The sequence below is a fragment of the Notolabrus celidotus genome, chromosome 2 (assembly GCF_009762535.1).
Source record: "Notolabrus celidotus isolate fNotCel1 chromosome 2, fNotCel1.pri, whole genome shotgun sequence".
In the NCBI taxonomy this organism is placed as follows: domain Eukaryota; kingdom Metazoa; phylum Chordata; class Actinopteri; order Labriformes; family Labridae; genus Notolabrus; species Notolabrus celidotus.
The window spans coordinates 7,845,821-7,864,720 of NC_048273.1; the positions used below are offsets into that span (position 1 = coordinate 7,845,821).

The following is an 18,900-nucleotide window of genomic DNA, read 5'->3' on the forward strand; positions in this document are numbered from 1 at the left end:
AAGAGCCTAATATGTCACCTTTAAGGGATGAAATCACATTAAAGTGAACATCTCCATTGAAGGTAATGTTGGACGAGGTGAGAAGGACTTCTGGAGGAATATTGGTGTTGACATTCTGTCCTCCAGCTCCCCTTCTCTTTGATGTTGACTCACCTTTAAACATCAATTAGTCAAATGTCTCCTCTTTGAACATGGTGTCTGTTATCTCTACCTCTTCTGGCTTCTTGATTTTATGTTTGTTGTGAAAGTTTTTGTATCTTTGAGAAATTTTGTTGAAGTTGATAATTTGTGCAAGAAATGTGAAAAGGAAGAAGTGTTAAAAAAATGTAAGACCTTCACTGCAACATGTGAAAGAAGTAGAATTTTGACTCAAGTGAAAGAGAAGCCCACAGTTTGGACTCACTGGTTTAGCTCAGTGGTTAAAAAACAGGCGGTAGTCCCACTCTACACCCTCAACATTCCCCGTCACTCCTCAGCTGTCACATCTCATGAGGGCAAAATAAAGCTCTCAAAAAATAACGCTATAATAAAAACAGAACCCTAAATTGACAAATGAAGTGAAAACAAGGAGCTAATTGTTGACTCCAAAATACTTCACAGCCAGAGCTTTTCCAACCATCATATGCTTGATTCTAAATCCTTTTTATCAATGAATGAGAGAATGATTGTTGAAGTGAAATATTAGATTTGTGCAGCAAATGTGATAAATGTTCTCAATTTGAAAGGAATTATTATCACTGGCAAAAAAAAGCTTCATATCCGTTCGTTTAAAACGTCGAGCCAGAGACAATTTTATCCTGAAGAATTGCCATGTTTTTCATTGGAGCACTCTCCTTTTGTGCAGGCAGCAGAATGTAATAAACATAATCAACTCAGTATCAATAAAAATCTAAGCAACACTCAGCCTTTGTGAAGCCGGAGTTATTTATCAACTTGACCGCAGTTTGTAGGGAGAGAGAGAGAGAGAGAGAGAGAGAGAGAGAGAGAGAGAGAGAGAGAGAGAGAGAGAGAGGGAGAGAGATAGAGAGAGAGAGATAGAGCGAGAGTGAGAGAGAGAGAGAGAGAGAGAGTGAGAGCGAGTGAGCGAGGGAGAGAGAGAGAGAGAGAGAGAGAGGAGAGAGAGGAGAGAGAGAGAGAGAGAGAGAGAGAGAGAGAGAGAGAGAGAGAGGCAATAAACCATTCAAGCTTTCCAAGAGCTTTACTGTATGACAACTCACTGTGCATGTTTGTTTCCCTCGCTACATGGCAAATGAGGTTCCACACATTAGTCTACTCGCACAAAAACACTGCGAGCAGTCTGGAGGCCAGATGGAAGCTTGAGACATGTGAGAGGAACAGGAAGTTTTCAGAAGCTCTCCTCCTGCTCCTCCGCATGTTCTACAATGCTGTTAGGTCAGTAAGAGCGTCTCTTCGTTGGCCAAATACAGGGACACCTTTAAGAGTTGCTTGTTGGAATAATCCGCCCAGAAAGCTTTAAATCAACTCGTATTGTGTGCGCTAACTTTCTGCATGTGTCTGTTTTTATTTGCTGTGTCACTGTGCACGAAGCATGACTAATGTATCTGCAGAATGAGTCTCGAAATGACCTTTTTATTGTTCTTCTTAATGAGGTTTTTACTGGAGTCTATCAAATAGACCTCCAGAAACAATCAGTTAATGGGAAAAGAGATTAAAGGCACTGTGAGCAGTTTTCCTGATGCTTCTTCATGACCTCCTGGGTAAAATGAGATGGGATTGGTTTAGACTCTCTCGCCCTGAAGTGTCTCTGTTTCGAGCTCTGCTGCCAAAGTTTGTCAGTGAGAAGTTAGTTATCAAGCAGGAGGAGTTATTTTCTTTAGTTAATGTTCTTTTGACATGATTTTTAGTCCTTGTGTCTGATACTGGAGCAGGATTATCAAACAGACGCACATTCTCTGCTTCAGTTTTACTGGGAGAAACTCTACAACCAGGGCTTTGCTAGCTAAAAGAGATAAACGGCTAACGTTTATGTCAGTGTGTGAATGCTTCACTGCTCTGTGAGGACTAAAGGGTTAAAGGTGACATATTACGCTTTTATCATCAAAATATATTAGTCTAAGAGGTCCCCAAAACATGTCTTTAAAGTTTATGCTCAAAAAAACACTTTGAAATCAGATTTTGGTCTGCCTGAAAATCCCTCTTCTTCAGCCCTGTTCAGAACGGTCTGTTTTCTCTCTGACCACGCCCCCTCAGGAAGTGGATGTGGCCTCGGCTCTCCAGCACGTTGATCTAATGTTTATATGTTGGCTGCATGTTACTTCAACCCTCTGAATCTGATCCAGAATCTGATCCTGACGGAGAGGCGCCTGCAGCAGGACCTTTCTGAACGATTGGTCACAGATTTTGTGTTTCTTGTTGTTTAATTTATCAGTATGTCGACATGTGTCTTGGTACACAGCTATGAACATGTAGCTATGTGGCTATGCTAACTAGCGCTAGCACTTATCCATGAAAAATAAAAATCTTCCACTAGATCTTCAAATCTGCAGACGTGGGGAGTAAAACCGACCTCTGCCAGAAAGGCAGCAGGACCCTTCTGAACCATTGGTCACAGATTTAGTGTTTCTTGTTGTTTTATTTGTCAGCATGTCAACGTGTGTCTTGGTACACAGCTACGAACATGTAGCTATGTGGCTATGCTAACTAGCACTAGCACTTTTCCATGACAAATAAAAATCATCCACTAGATCTTCAAATCTGCAGACGTGGGGAGTAAAACCGACCTTTGTGTTTATTAAGACAGCCTAAAACTAGCATGCCTCCCTCCTAAGCTCCTTGTTAGCACACATGTGTGCAGGGAATGAAAAACTGAGGAGGGGTTGAGTTGTATTTTATACAGTCTATGGGCTGAACAAGCTCCGAGCTCTGACTCCGTTACAGGCCGGATATTGTTGTGACGTAACAAAAACACGGAAGTCTGAAATGGCTCATTTCAGCACACATTTAAAGAAAGGTGGAGAAATCAAAACAGGGGCAGAATGGTTTTTTTTCATTTTCGGGGGGTTTGTAGACAGGGACACATATTTCAGGTAGAGAACCATTAAAAAGTCGATTTTGCATGATATGTCACCTTTAAACCATGTGCATATTTACGTTATTCAGACATTTATTGGGACAGCAGAGCTCACATCCTGAAACCCGGGGCTGTGACGGGTAACATTAAACCTGCACGTCTCCTCACCTTTTGTAAGCTAGCTAACGGTTCACAAAGTTTAGCCGTTGCTACGTTAGTCAAGAATCTGACGGAGCTACAAATCAACACGTGACCTCGTCACTCTGCATCCTGATAAAAGTTGAACATGGAAACGTAGGATTAAAAAGAAGATCTGCTTCAACAACAAATCATCCCTGAAAACACTACCAATTTCGTCCAGAGGGGGCGCCAGAATCAACACAAGATGAAAACTCATCACAGTGCCTTTAAATAAACGGGGAAAGAGAACATATGCAGGAAGTTTAAATAAAATTGTTTAAGAGGAAACATGAAAAACTGTGTTATGAATAGAACCACTGAAGGATTGAAGCCTCTGGTTTGACTTCGTGTACGTGATGACTCACACAGTTTTGTTTTGGGTCAGTTTTGTCTGTAAAGGTCTCTCTTTCTCTCCGGCTATCGCTCTAATAAGCTTGATATCCCTGCCGTTTGTCTGCCTCTCTTTGTCTGCAGCCCAGTTCCTGCATTTTCTGCCAAAAAGCCCTCAGGTTTGTAGACAGTGTGGAAGTCTGCTCTACAGTGGTCATTAAAAAGGCCATTAGGAATCAATTTAAACCAATGCAGCGCTAATGGATTCAAGATGGCGTCTGCCTCTGGATTCCTCTCTCACGTCATGTGTCAGTGTTCATGCCCGGGTGCTTATGGCAATGATGTCTAATAAACAGTGACTTGGTAATGAATCACAAATGTCCTATGACGGCCGCCTGGTCACTGTCTGACATGTCTGTGCCTTGGGATGTTTGTGGAAGGGCGACCCAGACGGACTACCCCTCCTCATCCTGCGCTCACTGTTTTGGCAGTGGTTGCCCCCTGCTTGTTCTCCGCCCCCCTGCAGAGCTCCTCGAGGTATCCATATGGGAGTGGAGTCTGGCACATACAGGGGTGGGATAAAGGTTTATGTCTTCTGTGGTTACATGCTGCATGTGAACTGCTGACAGAGCAGAAGTTACCTCAATGTTTCCACGGTGCAGACTGTTGCAGGGGTCTAACTGTACTTCTGTTACAGCTGATTGGTTCTATAAACCGTCCCCAACCGAAAGCAGGTTTATTTCTTTATTGTTTTAACAACGTCTCCTGCAAACATAACTGTAAAGTCAGGCTGTTAAAGTAATTATCCCCATTTGACCCAGTCTTACCTCCACAGCTCTGCATGCTCACATGTGTTTTTATGCACGTCTGCTCACTGGTTGTTGACATTTGGCTGTGCTGTAGAGCAGAACACTTTGTTAATTCAGTTATAATCCAGTGCTGTGGAAGAGAACACTTTAACAGCCAAATCCCTTTAGCACACAGGTCTAATTGCATTATCTGCAGTACAGGAGTAATTGCACACACACACACCAGCTGATGCTCTAAACGTCTCTCTTTTCCTCTCACTCGTTTTATCTTTGTCCTTGTTTGTCTGTCTATCTCCGGCTCATTCACACAGGTACAATAACAGGCTGCCAAAGAAAGCATGTAAATGTGAATGCTAATAACAGAGACTTGAGATAACCTTGTTAGAGAAAACAGAGAGCGCTTATACTTGAGACTTCTTATTTTTCAGATACAGAGATTTGCACATCCTGTTGAAGTTTCTTACGCTCCACTTTCAAACGTCGGCCCATTGATGAGCATCTGAGCCCCTCGTTTTTTGGAGTCTGTTCTGCACCACTGGCACCAGTTGGCTCTTCTGCGGTCTCTTGGCTGATTGAGTTTGTTGAATCTGCAGGGGGGGCCCATTGAGAGAGAAGTGATTGACACTCTGATTGGCTGCTCAGCGAGAAGAATCGGTGCACAAGAGGAGAAACAAGTGAGGGAGGCAAGAAGACCCCCTTTAAAAGTTGTGTCACATAAGAAGCAGAATCTGTGCACGGTGGGATTTTCAGCATGAGGAGTCTTCTGGTTTGGCGTCTGCAGGAAAAACAGTCTGATTGGAGCAAATCCACATCCAGTTTCACATCAGTGTTAATCTGACCTTGATTAACTTATCTCTATAAATGATATCTTCAAATGAGTGCAGATAACAAGCTGTCAGATTAACATTTTAAGCTTGCGTAACAAATCTTCCCATCGCTGTTTTGTGGTTAGATTCTCTGACAACCTGGACTGCATCAGCTATTATTAGTCTGAGCTTGAACAAGCTTTAAAAAAGTGTCATCGGGTGCGGACATGGCCTACTGGTTAATGTAACGCCCATGTAGCGGGCGGCCCGGGTTCGAATCCAGCCTATGGCCTCCTTCCTGCATGTCATTCCCCCACTCTCTCCCAGTTTCCTACACTATCCACTCCAAAGCTTGATAAGGCAACTGGACTGGTAGAAATCCTTGAAGATGTTTCACCTCTCCTCTGAAAGGCATCTTCAGTTCTGACCAGACTTAGGAAGAGCTCGAAGATACTGTATAAGCCACTAACAGTCGTGGGTGTGTCCAGGAGTCACAAAGGGTCCTAAGTAGGATCATTAGCCTAGTTCCTGACAGTCATTAGGGTGATGGGTCAGCTGTGGATCGTTAGAGTCACATGGTCTCTGGTGTGAGAATGGTCTTACTTGTTTTGACAGAGAATTCAAAACAGCATTGTATGTAGGAGACAAATAGTGTCTTGGTCCACCACCTCTGTTAAGAGAAGGGTGTTCAAGCTTAACATAGATGGCTTCCTTGTCCCCTCTTTCATACCAACGCTCTTCTCTGTCCAAGATCTGAACCTTGCTGTCCTCAAAGGAGTGTCCCTTGTCCTTGAGGTGCAGATGTACGGCTGAGTCCTGGCCTGAGGAGCTGGCTCTTCTGTGTTGGGCAATGCCTCTGGGGAGAGGTTGTTTAGTTTCACCAATGTACCGTTCCCTGCAATCTTCGTTACACTGTATGGCATAATGAATCAAGTGAGTAGGCGCTCCTCTAGGGGATGCAAGGGACCAAGAAAGGACAGAATTCATGCTGCAGATGTAAACGTCTCACAGAAAAGGAAGTCTGATGCTGGTGTTCTTGAAACTAATAGCACAGCGTTGGCAGACGATGATGGACGATGGATGCATACCTGGTCCTGAGTCTTCTGATTTCCACTTTTGAGTGTCTAATCAATGCTACTGCCACCTGCTGCTGGGGGGAAGTATTGGCAAGAACCTCACGATATGATACGCATCACGATACGATAGTATCACGATATATCACAATATTGTGACATATTGCCATATTCTACACAGTTAACTAAGAAAAAAATAGAGATGGGGGGGTTTGATGATTGCTCATAATCAAAACATCTTTCAATAGTCATTCCTACATTAAATTGAAGCTTAAGGTGTTGGCTTGAAATGTGTATCCCTCTCATTTTCCAACTCATTGTAACAAAGAGGCAATTAACTATCAAAGACACTCTGACACATTGTGACAACCAACCCCATCACAGGGATGGTCGTCACACACTATGGGGTTGGTTGTCACACACTATGGGGTTGGTCGTCACACACTATGGGGTTGGTTGTCACACACTATGGGGTTGGTTTTCACACACTATGGGGTTGGTTGTCACACACTATGGGGTTGGTTGTCACACACTATGGGGTTGGTTGTCACACACTATGGGGTTGGTTGTCACACACTATGGGGTTGGTTGTCACACACTATGGGGTTGGTTGTCACACACTATGTGGTTGGTTGTCACACACTATGGGGTTGGTTGTCACACACTATGGGGTTGGTTGTCACAATGGTATTTTAATGGGAAAAATCTTTTAAAAAGGCAAGAAGGCAGAACTAAATTTGAAAGTTGAATTGCACTGACAAGTGATAGGCCTACATAACTTAATGCATTTTAACATAAAATGAGGAACATGAACAGGAAACACATCTTTAGGCCAGCCTATATAACAACATAAAGAACAAAACAAATAGGCCGAACAATAATGGCCGACTCAACTAGGCTACATGCAGTCACTGTCTGAGTTACAGTGATGGCAAATGTAGGGTCTGCGCACTCCAACTCATTTCACCATGCAGGATTTTGCCAACATAGGGGTTGGTTGTTACATGTGACAACCAACCCCAACTGGAATTTTTTGCTAGCATCAAGGCTAACAACCATCTAACAAGTAGTTAGCTAGCTAATAAAAATCTAAACTATAGCTTTCCCCTCACACTTTGTAAGGGTAACACTTGTTTTGTTATAAACCCATCGTTTAAAAGCCTAGAAGAAAAATACTGAGGAGCTGAATATTTACAATTTGACATGAAAAACACAAAAAGTCCTCTCACCTCAAGTTCAGCTGTCTTACTCCAGAGAAGACTATGTAGGTGAGCTCTGATCCTAATTCTGGAAATGTCCATACCCCAATTTGAGAGACAGCGCCCTCTGGTGGCGAGATATAACGAGTGTGCCAACCAACCCGTGTGACAACCAACCCCGTTCTCCCCTATATGTAAATCACACAATATTACTCAAAATTGAAAGGACGAATTAGGTCCAACTATTTGATTGATAACAACTTTTCCACTTTATTGTTTTTGAAATACTGAAGTCGTATTTTAGTTCCAACTTGGCTAAAATATGAATTTTTATTTTTACAAAAAAATCAATATTAAGAGTTGAAATATCGATATTATATCGGCAGTCAAAGTATTGCGATATATTGCTGTATCGATATTTTTTCACACCTCTACCTGCTGCTGTGGAGGGTCACTTTCGCTCATGCATGTGCAGAAAGTGCAGCTGTAGTCTTTGCAGGGTGGTCATGTGCATCTTCTTGGCCCAGATTCAGCTCAGGCAGCAGTTGGTCTTTGTCACTGCTGGCTCTTTGATGACGGGTTTGTGTGCCTGGAGCTTTGAACTCATTTTAGAGAAGACAGAATGCTTATTGTGGTGTTTGGTGACACCAAAAACTCAGACCTGACCCTGTCCCAGCTGTCCTCTGTGGTTGGTCTCACGTTGATACACTTAAGTTTCCTGTGGTGGCAGTGGAAGCAGTCAGGTTGCAGGTTTTCTTTAATACCTGAGCTATTGTTAAAGATGTTTGAGTCAAAAATAATTACAACTCCTTACAAGTACGAACAACTCTGATGTCGTGTAAGGAGGAGGTTGTGAAAGCAGTTATCTGGCACTTAAATAACAGTCGTATCTCTCTGTTTATCCAGCTGATAGAGGGTAATGACTCATTAAATCCTTAATTATAAGTGTAGCTGGTTTATCTGCGATCTGAGCTGATAGTCCGCTGTAGTTGGAGACACTCTGGCTCCATATGAATTTTTATATTCTTGTTTGGGCGGGGATAAGATAAAAGTAAAGGTGCAGTGTAAGATATTTATTTTGCAGACTGCAGTAAATGTCACAGCCTGAAATAACAACGAGCCCCATCGGATCTACAGCCTGTTTTTGGTTACCGTGAATGTAAACGGGTTGTTGTGTCTGTGGCTTTTTCTTCTCTAAATCATTAAAGAGGCCCCCAAACCAGAGGAGGTTTACAAGTCCTGATAAAGCAACCCAAACAGTGGCTTTTGTAGCCGTATAATTAAACCCATAAACCTTTACCCCAGATGTTGAGAACAAATGACGAAAAGACTCGCCTGGCCCTCGTCAGACCGGGTCTTGAGTCGTCTGCTATTGGTGTTTTTAGCTGAGCTGTTTTGTGGAAGAGACTCACAGTGAGATGCATTTTGTTGTAATCTCCTGAGAGTTCAAACATGACAGTAGCATGCAGGATCTGTGTTGCTGCAACTGCAAACACACACAGCCGTCTTCTGCTCATTCCCGTCAGCAGCACAGTCTAGTCTTTTCTCCAAAGGGGGTCTTTAGTCTGGACTGAGGCTGCTCCTACATACAGGTCCATGACAGCCACCACTGCTAAGTCTCCATGGATGCAAACCGGAAATTACCGCCCCCCAGCCATAACCCATCCCCAGTTGTGCTCTGTCTTGCACACCACCTCAAAGGCCCCCTATAGCCTGTCTTGATTTTCTTCCTCCCTCCATGCTAAGTCGAGTGAAACATGGAAATGTGCGTCTGCTGACAGCCCTCTATTTTGCAAGGCCAGGACAGGGAGATCAAAAACAACACGAGAAGAAGGCAGCAACAACGTGAGAGCAAAGAATATCATGCTGTCTGGAGATTGTTTGAGGGCTGCCCACAAAAAAAGTCAGCGTTCCAATTACCAAGAGGACGAAGCCGAGGTGACTCACATTCCGTCGTTGAACATGGTGCAACACGGGAGCAACTGCACGGCAAGTTTGAAACGATAGAAGAAAAAAACCTGTGTGCATGTGTTTCACACGACAGGTGTGCAGGAGAGGAGCAGGGCAATCAAAATATGCAAACTCCAGCAGGCACATCGTCTTACTCGTAGAATATGTAGATTTATTAGCAAGGTTTTGGTCCTGGACCCTTGGATCCTCATCATTCATCATCTCATTTGCAAGCAAAATTACCCACATGGGTCTCCTCTTTTCAAAAAACTCTGCATGCATCAGGTTTGTGTCAAAACTCAGCATTAGAGATGTGACGATGCTGAAAATCAGGGCCGACAACAACACCATGTTTAAAATAGCCATTCAGAAGCTAGCCAATCCTGATTCTTAAGGTATTTGATCACATTTATTGAAATAAAAATTGATGTTTTTGCATAAGAAACACATTAAGTAAATAAATAAAGAAACAAGCCAATAATATTTGATAATAACTTAAAATAAAAGATTGATAAGTGCTCAAGCAGGAAAATAAAGAATAGTGAAACTATAATACGATGAGTAGGTGAATATCAATAAATATATAGTTGAAAAATGTAAAAGAGCAATAAGTATAAAAATACAAATATATATATCCATATATATCCAGATACACACATATATATATATACATACATATACACACATATATATACATACATGCAAATACACACACATGGAAATAATAATATAATCATACAAGAAAAAAAACTAATAAATAAATAAACAAACAAATAATAATAAAAGGAATGAAAGTACCAAAAACAAGTTAAGAAGTAGAATAAACAAAACAAACAAACAAACAAACAAACAAACAAAAAACACCACATATGGCAATGTCAAACAGGAATGGGGACGTGTTGTTCTTGTACAGTGCGGTGTACGTGCTAGATTGCCTGACACCTGTGCAGAGACTTTAACATGCAAAAGTAATGACGTAACACAGCCGACTTTGGACACTGTGTCCTGCTACAGGTTTTATTAAGACTTGGCCTTGGTGCACAGACATGTTCTCACAAACTCTGCAATTTAAAGGAGGACAAGCATTTCATATTTACCATGTAATTAGATCGTATTGGCCTTGTGTACGCCTGAACCTGTTCTGTCATTTGCCACAAAAAAAAATGGCAGAGCTTCAACTTTCATTTGCATTTTCATCACGAAACTCCCTGCCAGGCCTGGGTGGGCTCAAAAGCCCTGTTTTCCTCTGAAAGGAGGCCCAGTTCCAGTGCAGTGTTGCAGGGGGGCTGCAGTCCCCCCCCCCCCCGTCCTCCCACCTCTCTCCCCTCCCCACAGGCAGGACCAGCAGAGCCAGAGAACGATTGGCTCTGTGCTTTAGGCTGTGTGATTCTCTGCAGCAGGGTAATGTCACCCTGGCTCACCATCACAGCTCATTCTGTACTTTTATTCTCTGAGCCTTTAAACGGTTCATTAGCCTTTAACAAGACTGCAGAGCCCGCTCCAAACCCAGAGTTAACCCCTCTCTGTCTGGATCACACTCTGAGCGCCGGACATTTTTTCTTATCTTATCTCCGCCCCCGTGCTCCTTGTCGACTCTGCACTTTCACTTCCAGAGTTGAGACCCAGTTTGTGATTCTGATCACTGCCAAAGATGTCTAACAGCACTGGGGATAAATGGTGGGGGGTTGGTTTGGGCTGCAGCCTTCTTCACGGACACCCACCCTGAATGGAGTACATTGATGCTTCTCTATCCTGCTACTCCCCCCCCCCCCCCCCCCCCCCCCCCTACTTTGCCCTGTCCCTCTCTCCCCGGATTGTCATTCCCTGAATGGGCCTTTCAGGACTCTAGGCTCGCAGACTGAGATACAAAACCTTCCTCTGCGAGATAAAGGGACAGAGCCCTGGGCCCTCTGAAGGCGTTAGTCAGCTAGTCACAACCAGCAGGACTCATCACACTTAAACTGTGAACACAACATAAACTCTTTAACCATGAGGACACAAACAGGGCAGTTTACTCTCTCTGAACTAATGTGTGCCATAGGGTGTTTCGTTCTACAACCACAGGTCGCAAATCATGCAAACCTTCTTTTTAATTAGAAATAATGCAAAGGCAACAAGTTGAATATTGAAACTGCAACATTTTATCCCTGAAATATGAAATATATGCACATTTTGAAGTTGATGCCAGCATATTGGTGGGCAAATTTGTAGCAATTTGATGCTTTGGAACCAAGAGAAAGTGCTAAAAACAGCAGTTCACCACCAGTGTTAATCTCGTCAACGAAATTATGACGATAAATGTTCATCAACGACTCATTTTTTCATGAGACTATGACGAGCTAAAGTGCATCAGTGATAATAAAAACTCTGATGAAAGTATGTTTTGATTTTGTTGACGATGACGAGACATTAAGAATCCATGTTTCCCCCGCTGTGCGTCTAATCTTTAAAGATAAAAGTGATGACTTCCTGTGACAGGCGGAGTGTTAGCTTGGTCACTACCTGCAGCAGGTGTGCTGTGTGAACCAGCTCTCCTCACCTCCATGCCAAGACACAACCAGGGGGGACGTCTGTTTAATATTTAATGTTTGCTGTTTTTGCTGCTCTCACCGTGAAAAGCTCTGCTGGTACAGCTTGATTTAATCCAGTTTGGTGAAACATCAGACACATTTAGTTAGTTTGGATCAACTCCTACTCATCAAAGATGCAGATGCATTTCAGAGTGCCATGAACTGACTGTTCAGTGACTCTGCCGCTGCAAGGTGCATTCAAGGACCATCGTAAATGTGCAATACAGCCCTTTCATGGCATTTTCCAGTGAATCAAGAGAATCTAAATACAGTCACAGTGGCCACATCAAGAATGTTTTCTTTTGACCTTTTAGCAGGGCCAGGCTGAATTATTTAACTTAAGATATTGCATAAGCAAAAGTGTTAAAGGAGTGAAATGTTGACGATTTTAACACTTGGTACAACCCTGATACCAATATCTGATCAACTACATGAATTATTTAAAGAGTGAAGATGTTTCTGCAAAAATCAAAGACTGAAATGTTTTGAGTTTTCATCGACTAAAACTAGACTAAAACTATAAAGGGCTGAAAAGACTAAAATGGGACATAAAACTGTTGAACTGTTTGCTCACGCAGTCTCTCACAGAGTGGTGAACCTCTTCCCATCTTTCCTCCTGAGACACTCAGTCTCTCTGGAGTAGTCTGGAGATTTTCTTTTTAACTTTTTCAGAGTTTTGTTGTCCCTGTCCCAAATTTATGAAATGTGTTGCTGGCATTGATTCTAAAAATGAGCATATATCTTTAAGTTTCAACATTTGCAAACCATCAAACTGTGTTAAAAGCGTCCAGACTTTTTAGCGATGTTGGCTGCAGTAGCAGTGATGGACTTTGTTTTGAAATCTGATATCGTTCACATTAACTGGTGTCAAAGCTATTAACAGTTCTGCTCTTGGCCTTTGCGTGAATATTTTCCGGTTCACAGTTCCCTGGCTCCGCTCCGGTGCCTCTCTGTAAAATGGGCCTTTGATGGGTGATTAATTTTTGTTTGAATCCAACTAAGCCTCAACACAAAGAGAAAGCTTAAACCCAAAGTTGTGTTACTTTAGATTTATTTTGGGGTTTTATTTATTGAGTTACTTTTGTTCATTTTGGTGCAGATTTTACAAATGTTGCTGCATTGTTTCTTTGTTGCTGCATTTTGAAGATAAGTTGTGAACTACTCCTTTAGTTCAATCTCTGTTTGAAGAAGTGTGCGCAGGATTAATTTAAAGATGTGTTCAAACCAAGATTCAAGTTCATACCAATGGAATCAAACTTCACTTCTCAAAGCTGCAGTATTTATGACGTTGTGTTGCATGAACCTTTCACCTTGAGAATCCTCTGACCTCCTGAGATCGAGTCAGATATAGTTCAATCCAGCCTTCTTTTTTTAAAGAGCATGAATTGAACTTGAATTTTTTTACAAATCTGTGTTATATTGCAGTTATTTTGGCATCTTCCCAGCCTGTTTACTGCAAGAAAAATCACAGTTACATCTGTTTTATTTTGGTGCAAAACAGATTTCAGCTGATGTGTGACTCACCAGAGAAAGATGGATGGGTGCGTCACAGCTGAAACTGAATAATAGTGTTTGTTTTCTACCTGAGGAGTCCTGGTGCTGATCTCAGCAGGTCATCAAACAAAGCACCAGACAGCTGAAAGCAGCAGTAAAGTTAATCCAGGCAGAGTCTTTGTGCTCCTCTGGGAGACATTATGAACACAGAAACAAATAAATAAACAAACAATACGGCTGTCGAACTCTCAGAGGTAAAGCGAGGTGAACTAATGTTTGAACACTTCCATTCTGTCCTCTAACTCCCTCCCTCTGTTTTCAGGGTGTCCCACAGCTCCCTTGTGCCAAGGCGCTCTACAACTACGATGGCAAGGAACCAGGAGACCTCAAGTTCACCAAGGGCGACATCATCATCCTGCGCCGGCAAGTGGACGAGAACTGGTACCACGGGGAGATGGGAGGAGTCCACGGCTTCTTCCCCACCAACTTCGTCCAGGTCATCAAGCCGCTGCCGCAGCCGCCACCTCAGTGCAAAGCTCTGTACGACTTTGAGCTCAAAGACAAGGAGGCGGACAAGGACTGTCTGCCTTTCTCCAAGGTGAGAAGCTGCGGCAGCATGAGCTCTGCCACGTGGTCTCTGTAGTAAAACAAAAATACCTCTCATTACTCTGACACTCTGTCTTCTAGGCATTCATTTTCTGGAGTTATGTCAGAGCTGTTAACTAAAACACATAGAGGAGCGCTTTATATGGGAGCCAGACGTCTTGATGAACGGCTGTAATTAAGCAGCAGAGAATGAATGTCATACAGAGTCGGGCTTGGCTTAACTACGGTAATCAGGCGGTTATATCTGTCCAGCTGTTTGGGTTATACTTTGAGCTTTTTGTATCTGTCATCAGTTGTTTATTTGCTACACAAGCAAAACAGAAAGCAGCTTACTCAGTCATTTTGCAAACAGTTAAATGCTTTCGACCTCTGTTTCCACTCGAGGGGGTGTCCCTTTAATAGAACGTCGTCCCTGCCTCATTATTTCTGTTCGAGGTTTGTTCCTCCAGGATGAGAATCTCTCTTAGCTAGCAGCATCCTTAATTAGCAGCTTCCTCCTCATGCAGCGCTCCTCCTCTTCTTTCTGTCTTGAATCTGCAGGATGATATCCTGACTGTGATCCGCAGAGTGGATGAGAACTGGGCAGAGGGAATGCTGGGAGACAAAATTGGAATTTTTCCCATCTCATACGTGGAGGTAAGGAAACGAAATGTCAAAATGTCAGCAGTCGTCAGCGGTGCTCCTGCCACATGAAAAACAGCAAAGTGCAAAGATCCTTTTGAACTTCTTTCCTCATACACCTTGCAAGCTGTGTACCAGACTTCTCCTCTTCCTTTTGAAACCTTTCACAGAGCCACTGAAGGCGTCTTTGAAGATTGTGACAGTCACAGTCGCTCGCTCCCTGAGCTCCACAGGTCTCACTTAAAAGCTTTAGGAATAATCCTGACATAAGTACGAAGTAAATCTTTGTCCTTTCAAGATGATTTCACATAAACGCTGTCAGAGGCAGCGCGCCGTCTTTTGTTGTGAATATTATCAAAACCTTTCCAGCACAAAGAAACTCTGAGAATAGAGTCCAAATACGAAGCTGCATCGACGCGTTTTGTTGTCAGTCCAAAAGAAGAGCCCCTTCTCAGACGCTGTGACAGTCTGCTTTATCCCTTTCATTCATTCTCACTCCTTTTAATATTCATTTATTTATACACCGCAGAAGACGACAGGAGCAGAATGCAGGCTGTCTGAAGCTATGCATTGTTTGCTTCCTGCAGAAACAGAAGAGGATATTTTGTCATCCTCTGAAGAGATGTTTTGGTTTCACATTTCCGCTGCAAATGCAGATTAACCTCAAACATATAGAGCAGCCACACATGTTCTCTTAGTCGAGCACAATCACTGAATATCCAGGCCATCGTTTATCACCGCCTCAGGAGCTTTTGTTGCCTTTTCAGTTGTTTACTCTCCAGCTGGCTTCTGAAAAGTCAACAATAAAAAAACTTAATTTAGATCACCAGAGAAGACTTTAAATTTGTCGGTCTAATCTTTGCACTGTTCGTTTTTAACATCGTTGTGCTCACAGCAATATGGGAGCAAAAGCATGGCAGGCTGTAAACTTTGGAGTCTCAGAATGACCCTTCAGTGTCCGTCGTTCACACGGTTTTCACCAGGGAGGGTGTGAATTATCCAAAGAGGTCTCTCTCTCTCTGCAAACAGAACAAGCTGGTGATAAAACTGGCAGAAACACTGAATAAAGAAGTCTCATGTTAGACGTCAGGGTTTCTCTGATGCTCTTTGGCAGCTGAAAGGGGGGCTGTGAGCTGAGCTGCAGAAACCTAAAATATCCACCTATGGGGCCCTGTAGTTCAAACTAGCAAATTAAAATTCATTGTCCCCTCAATGCTCGTCGTCTGGTTGTGCTTCAGAGCTGTAAAGGGAAGCCTTTACTTGGTCCAAAGATCTTGTCTTCAGTCAAAAAGAAACAACAGTGATTTAAAAGAAAGAAAAGAGTCGGCTGAAATGTTTGGATGTTGGGCTGACAGTCGTCTCTTTCATGTCCCTGTCACACCTTGATGATTTAGTCAGCGTATGCCAGTATATAAAAAAATTGGCGAGTATGCTGGCGTACGTCACATAAGTCAAACATTTTTACCTGGTAAAATAAAGGTCTAATAAATAAAATAATAAGTCAGAGGTAAGTTTTGTAGAAGTTAAGAGCACTTCAGGGTGAAAGGAAGAAGCAGAAATGATGATGGCTAAGATTAAGGTGTAAATGATACTAAGAAATATGATCAGTAATATTATAAAATATTTATTTATTTGTTTATTTATTTATTTTTATCAAATCGAACTAATTACTATTATTATTATTACTATTAATACTATTATTTTTATCATTGTTAGTGGTCGTAGTTTTAGTATATCTCTTTATTTATATTAACTCAATTTCTTACTTGCCCACTGAACTAGTTCACACACCCCCCCCCCCCCCTCCTTTTTTATTTTTTATTTTAATTTTTAATGTGTCTATCTATTATTATAATTATTTAATTTGGGGTATCTCTAATATGGCTGCATGGGGGTGCAGAGGGTAGCACTGTTGCCTCACAGCTAGAAGGTTCCTTGTTCGAATCCTAGGCCGGTCAGGTGTCTTTCTGTGTGGAGTTTGCATGTTCTCCTTGTGCATGCGTGGGTTCTCTCTGGGTACTCCGGCTTCCTCCTACTAGGGATGCAACGGATAAAAAAACTCACGGTTCGGATCAGGTCACGGTTTTGAGTCACGGATCGGATCATTTTTCGGATCAGCAAAAAAATAAGAAAAAAGATAAATATAACTTTGTCCTCCATTTATTTTGTAAAACACTTGTAAACTTTTGCCCATTAAATAAAAACAAGATTCAACTCAAAATGTACAGCTTGTGCAAAGCACCCTATCTGTGGGCCCAGTCCTGCCTCATCCACTGCATTTCATAGCATGGCAAGTGAAGGAGCAGAGGAACTTCAAAAGTTTCACTCCATTCTTCTTTCAATCGCTGATTTTTACCGTCCACTTTTCTTTGAGCAGCAAACTGAACACACAGTTTTCGTGCATTCTAGGGTCCTACAGCTGGCACAGTGCCAATATGCGAACTGCTCCATAAACGAAAGTGAAAGTGAAAAATTGCACTCGCAGCATTGGACTCTTAAGTGACCCAGTAACAGCCTGTGTGCGTATCGTTGACATGGAGACAAGTCCTGGTAAACACGAAGTGATCCGACCAAAACACAGAGTGATGGAATAACAGTTCGAGGGCCATGAATAGACGGCCGGATGCGGCCCGCGGATTGACGGCCTCTGGTCTAGTGGGTGCGCAACGGAGTTTCATAACGTGGCTCAAGCACATTCAGCATTCACTGTATTTCACAGGGAAACCAAAATGCTCCCATACATGTGACTTACAAGATGCAGGAGGGTTTTCAAGTTCCTCTGCTCCTTCACTTGCCATGTCTACCACTGCGCTTGACGAGTGAGTGTGGATCACACGTGCGGTCATCACGTGAACACGCGCAACTTTTTTCATCAACCGATCCGTGCCGAACCGTGGAGAGGCATCCGTACGGATCACGGATCAACATTGATCCGTTGCACCACTACCTCCTACAGTGCAAAAACATGCTCACCAGGTTGATTGATCACTCTAAACTGCCCGTAGGTGTGAGTGTGTGCGAGAATGGTCGGTCTGTCTGTCTGTCTGTGTTAGCGACCTGTCCAGGGTGTACCCTGCCTTCCGCCTGAAGCCAGCTGGGATAGGCTCCAGCCCCCTGTGACCCCTAACAGGCTAAGCAGTCAAGATAATGGATGGAAGGGTATCTCTAATAATTTACACCCCACCCCCAAATTGCCTTCACTACCTTCTCCCACCCAGCTTATCTCAAACTACTGTCCTATTTTGATACAATTATACATACAAAGAGACAAACGCCCACACACACACACATACACACACATACACACACGGACACACACATTATTCTCTGTAATGTTCACTTGTTGTCTTGTCTTTCACTTTTTGTATATTGTGTATGCTATTGTCATGTCTCTCACCTGTCTTGTATCGTTAAGCAACACTTTATTTAAAAAAGAAAAGAAAAAAGAGCACACTGAAGCACGCCGTAGTATGGCGAGTATGGATCATACGTCCAGCATGTCCATAAGTTGTATGTGCGTTATGCAATGGTTGACACACGTTCACACACGTAGAGCTGTGAGTCTGCGTGTGTGTGTGTGAGTGTGAGAAGCCTTGGAGCTCTCACTCAGTGTCAATCAGCAGAGCCTCTGAAACAGAAGCTGAAGCCAGCATGTCAGAGTCTGGTGGTGTTCAACGATAAAGCTGCTGTTGTTGAATTAAATGAAGTTCAAAATGTTAAGTTTTTGAAAGCACTGCAGTCAATAAGTGTAACTTCTTGTAAAGAGCAGAGGCTGTGTTCCTGCTAGTTTCACTCCTCTGATACTCTCCACGGCTCATCATGTTCTTACAAAGAGAGACTGCAGAGTTTTTAATAACACACATGTTTTTAATCACCAATGAAGTGCATCTCATTTCAAAATGTATACATTGTCATTATTGTCATTGTCATCATTTTAGAGGCATTTTGATGCGTCAGGAAAATACTGGCTAAATCTGCAAGGTGCGACAGGGCCACACATAAATAAGGATGCATGCAGGCTGATTTTGGAGTTTGGTGCAATGAACTTTGCACAGAATACGACCGACATAATCCTGAGTCGACTTGATTTATAAAGAAATGCTCCATTCATGCTATAAAGATGGTTTAAGGTTAATTAGGCGAAGGATATTTTGTTCCCCGTTCTGCCTCTTTGACTTATGTGCTGACATGTCAGAGATGAACCTGCAAAGGTCTCCTCCTGGATTGGAGT

The 18,900-nt window shown here is 42.7% G+C and overlaps 1 protein-coding gene across 2 annotated transcripts in view; it reads left to right on the forward strand.

Annotated features, from left to right (window-relative positions):
* The window catches only part of sh3rf1 (SH3 domain containing ring finger 1), a 70,254-nt gene that overhangs the window by 26,421 nt on the left and 24,933 nt on the right, over nt 1-18,900 (forward strand). The window contains exons 3-4 of one of the 2 annotated variants that reach the window (XM_034708574.1): nt 13,765-14,040; nt 14,589-14,684. In XM_034708574.1, coding sequence (XP_034564465.1) covers nt 13,765-14,040; nt 14,589-14,684 — 372 coding nt within the window. The remainder of the gene's footprint in view (nt 1-13,764; nt 14,041-14,588; nt 14,685-18,900) is intronic. The other variant, XM_034708582.1, reaches the window with a different exon arrangement.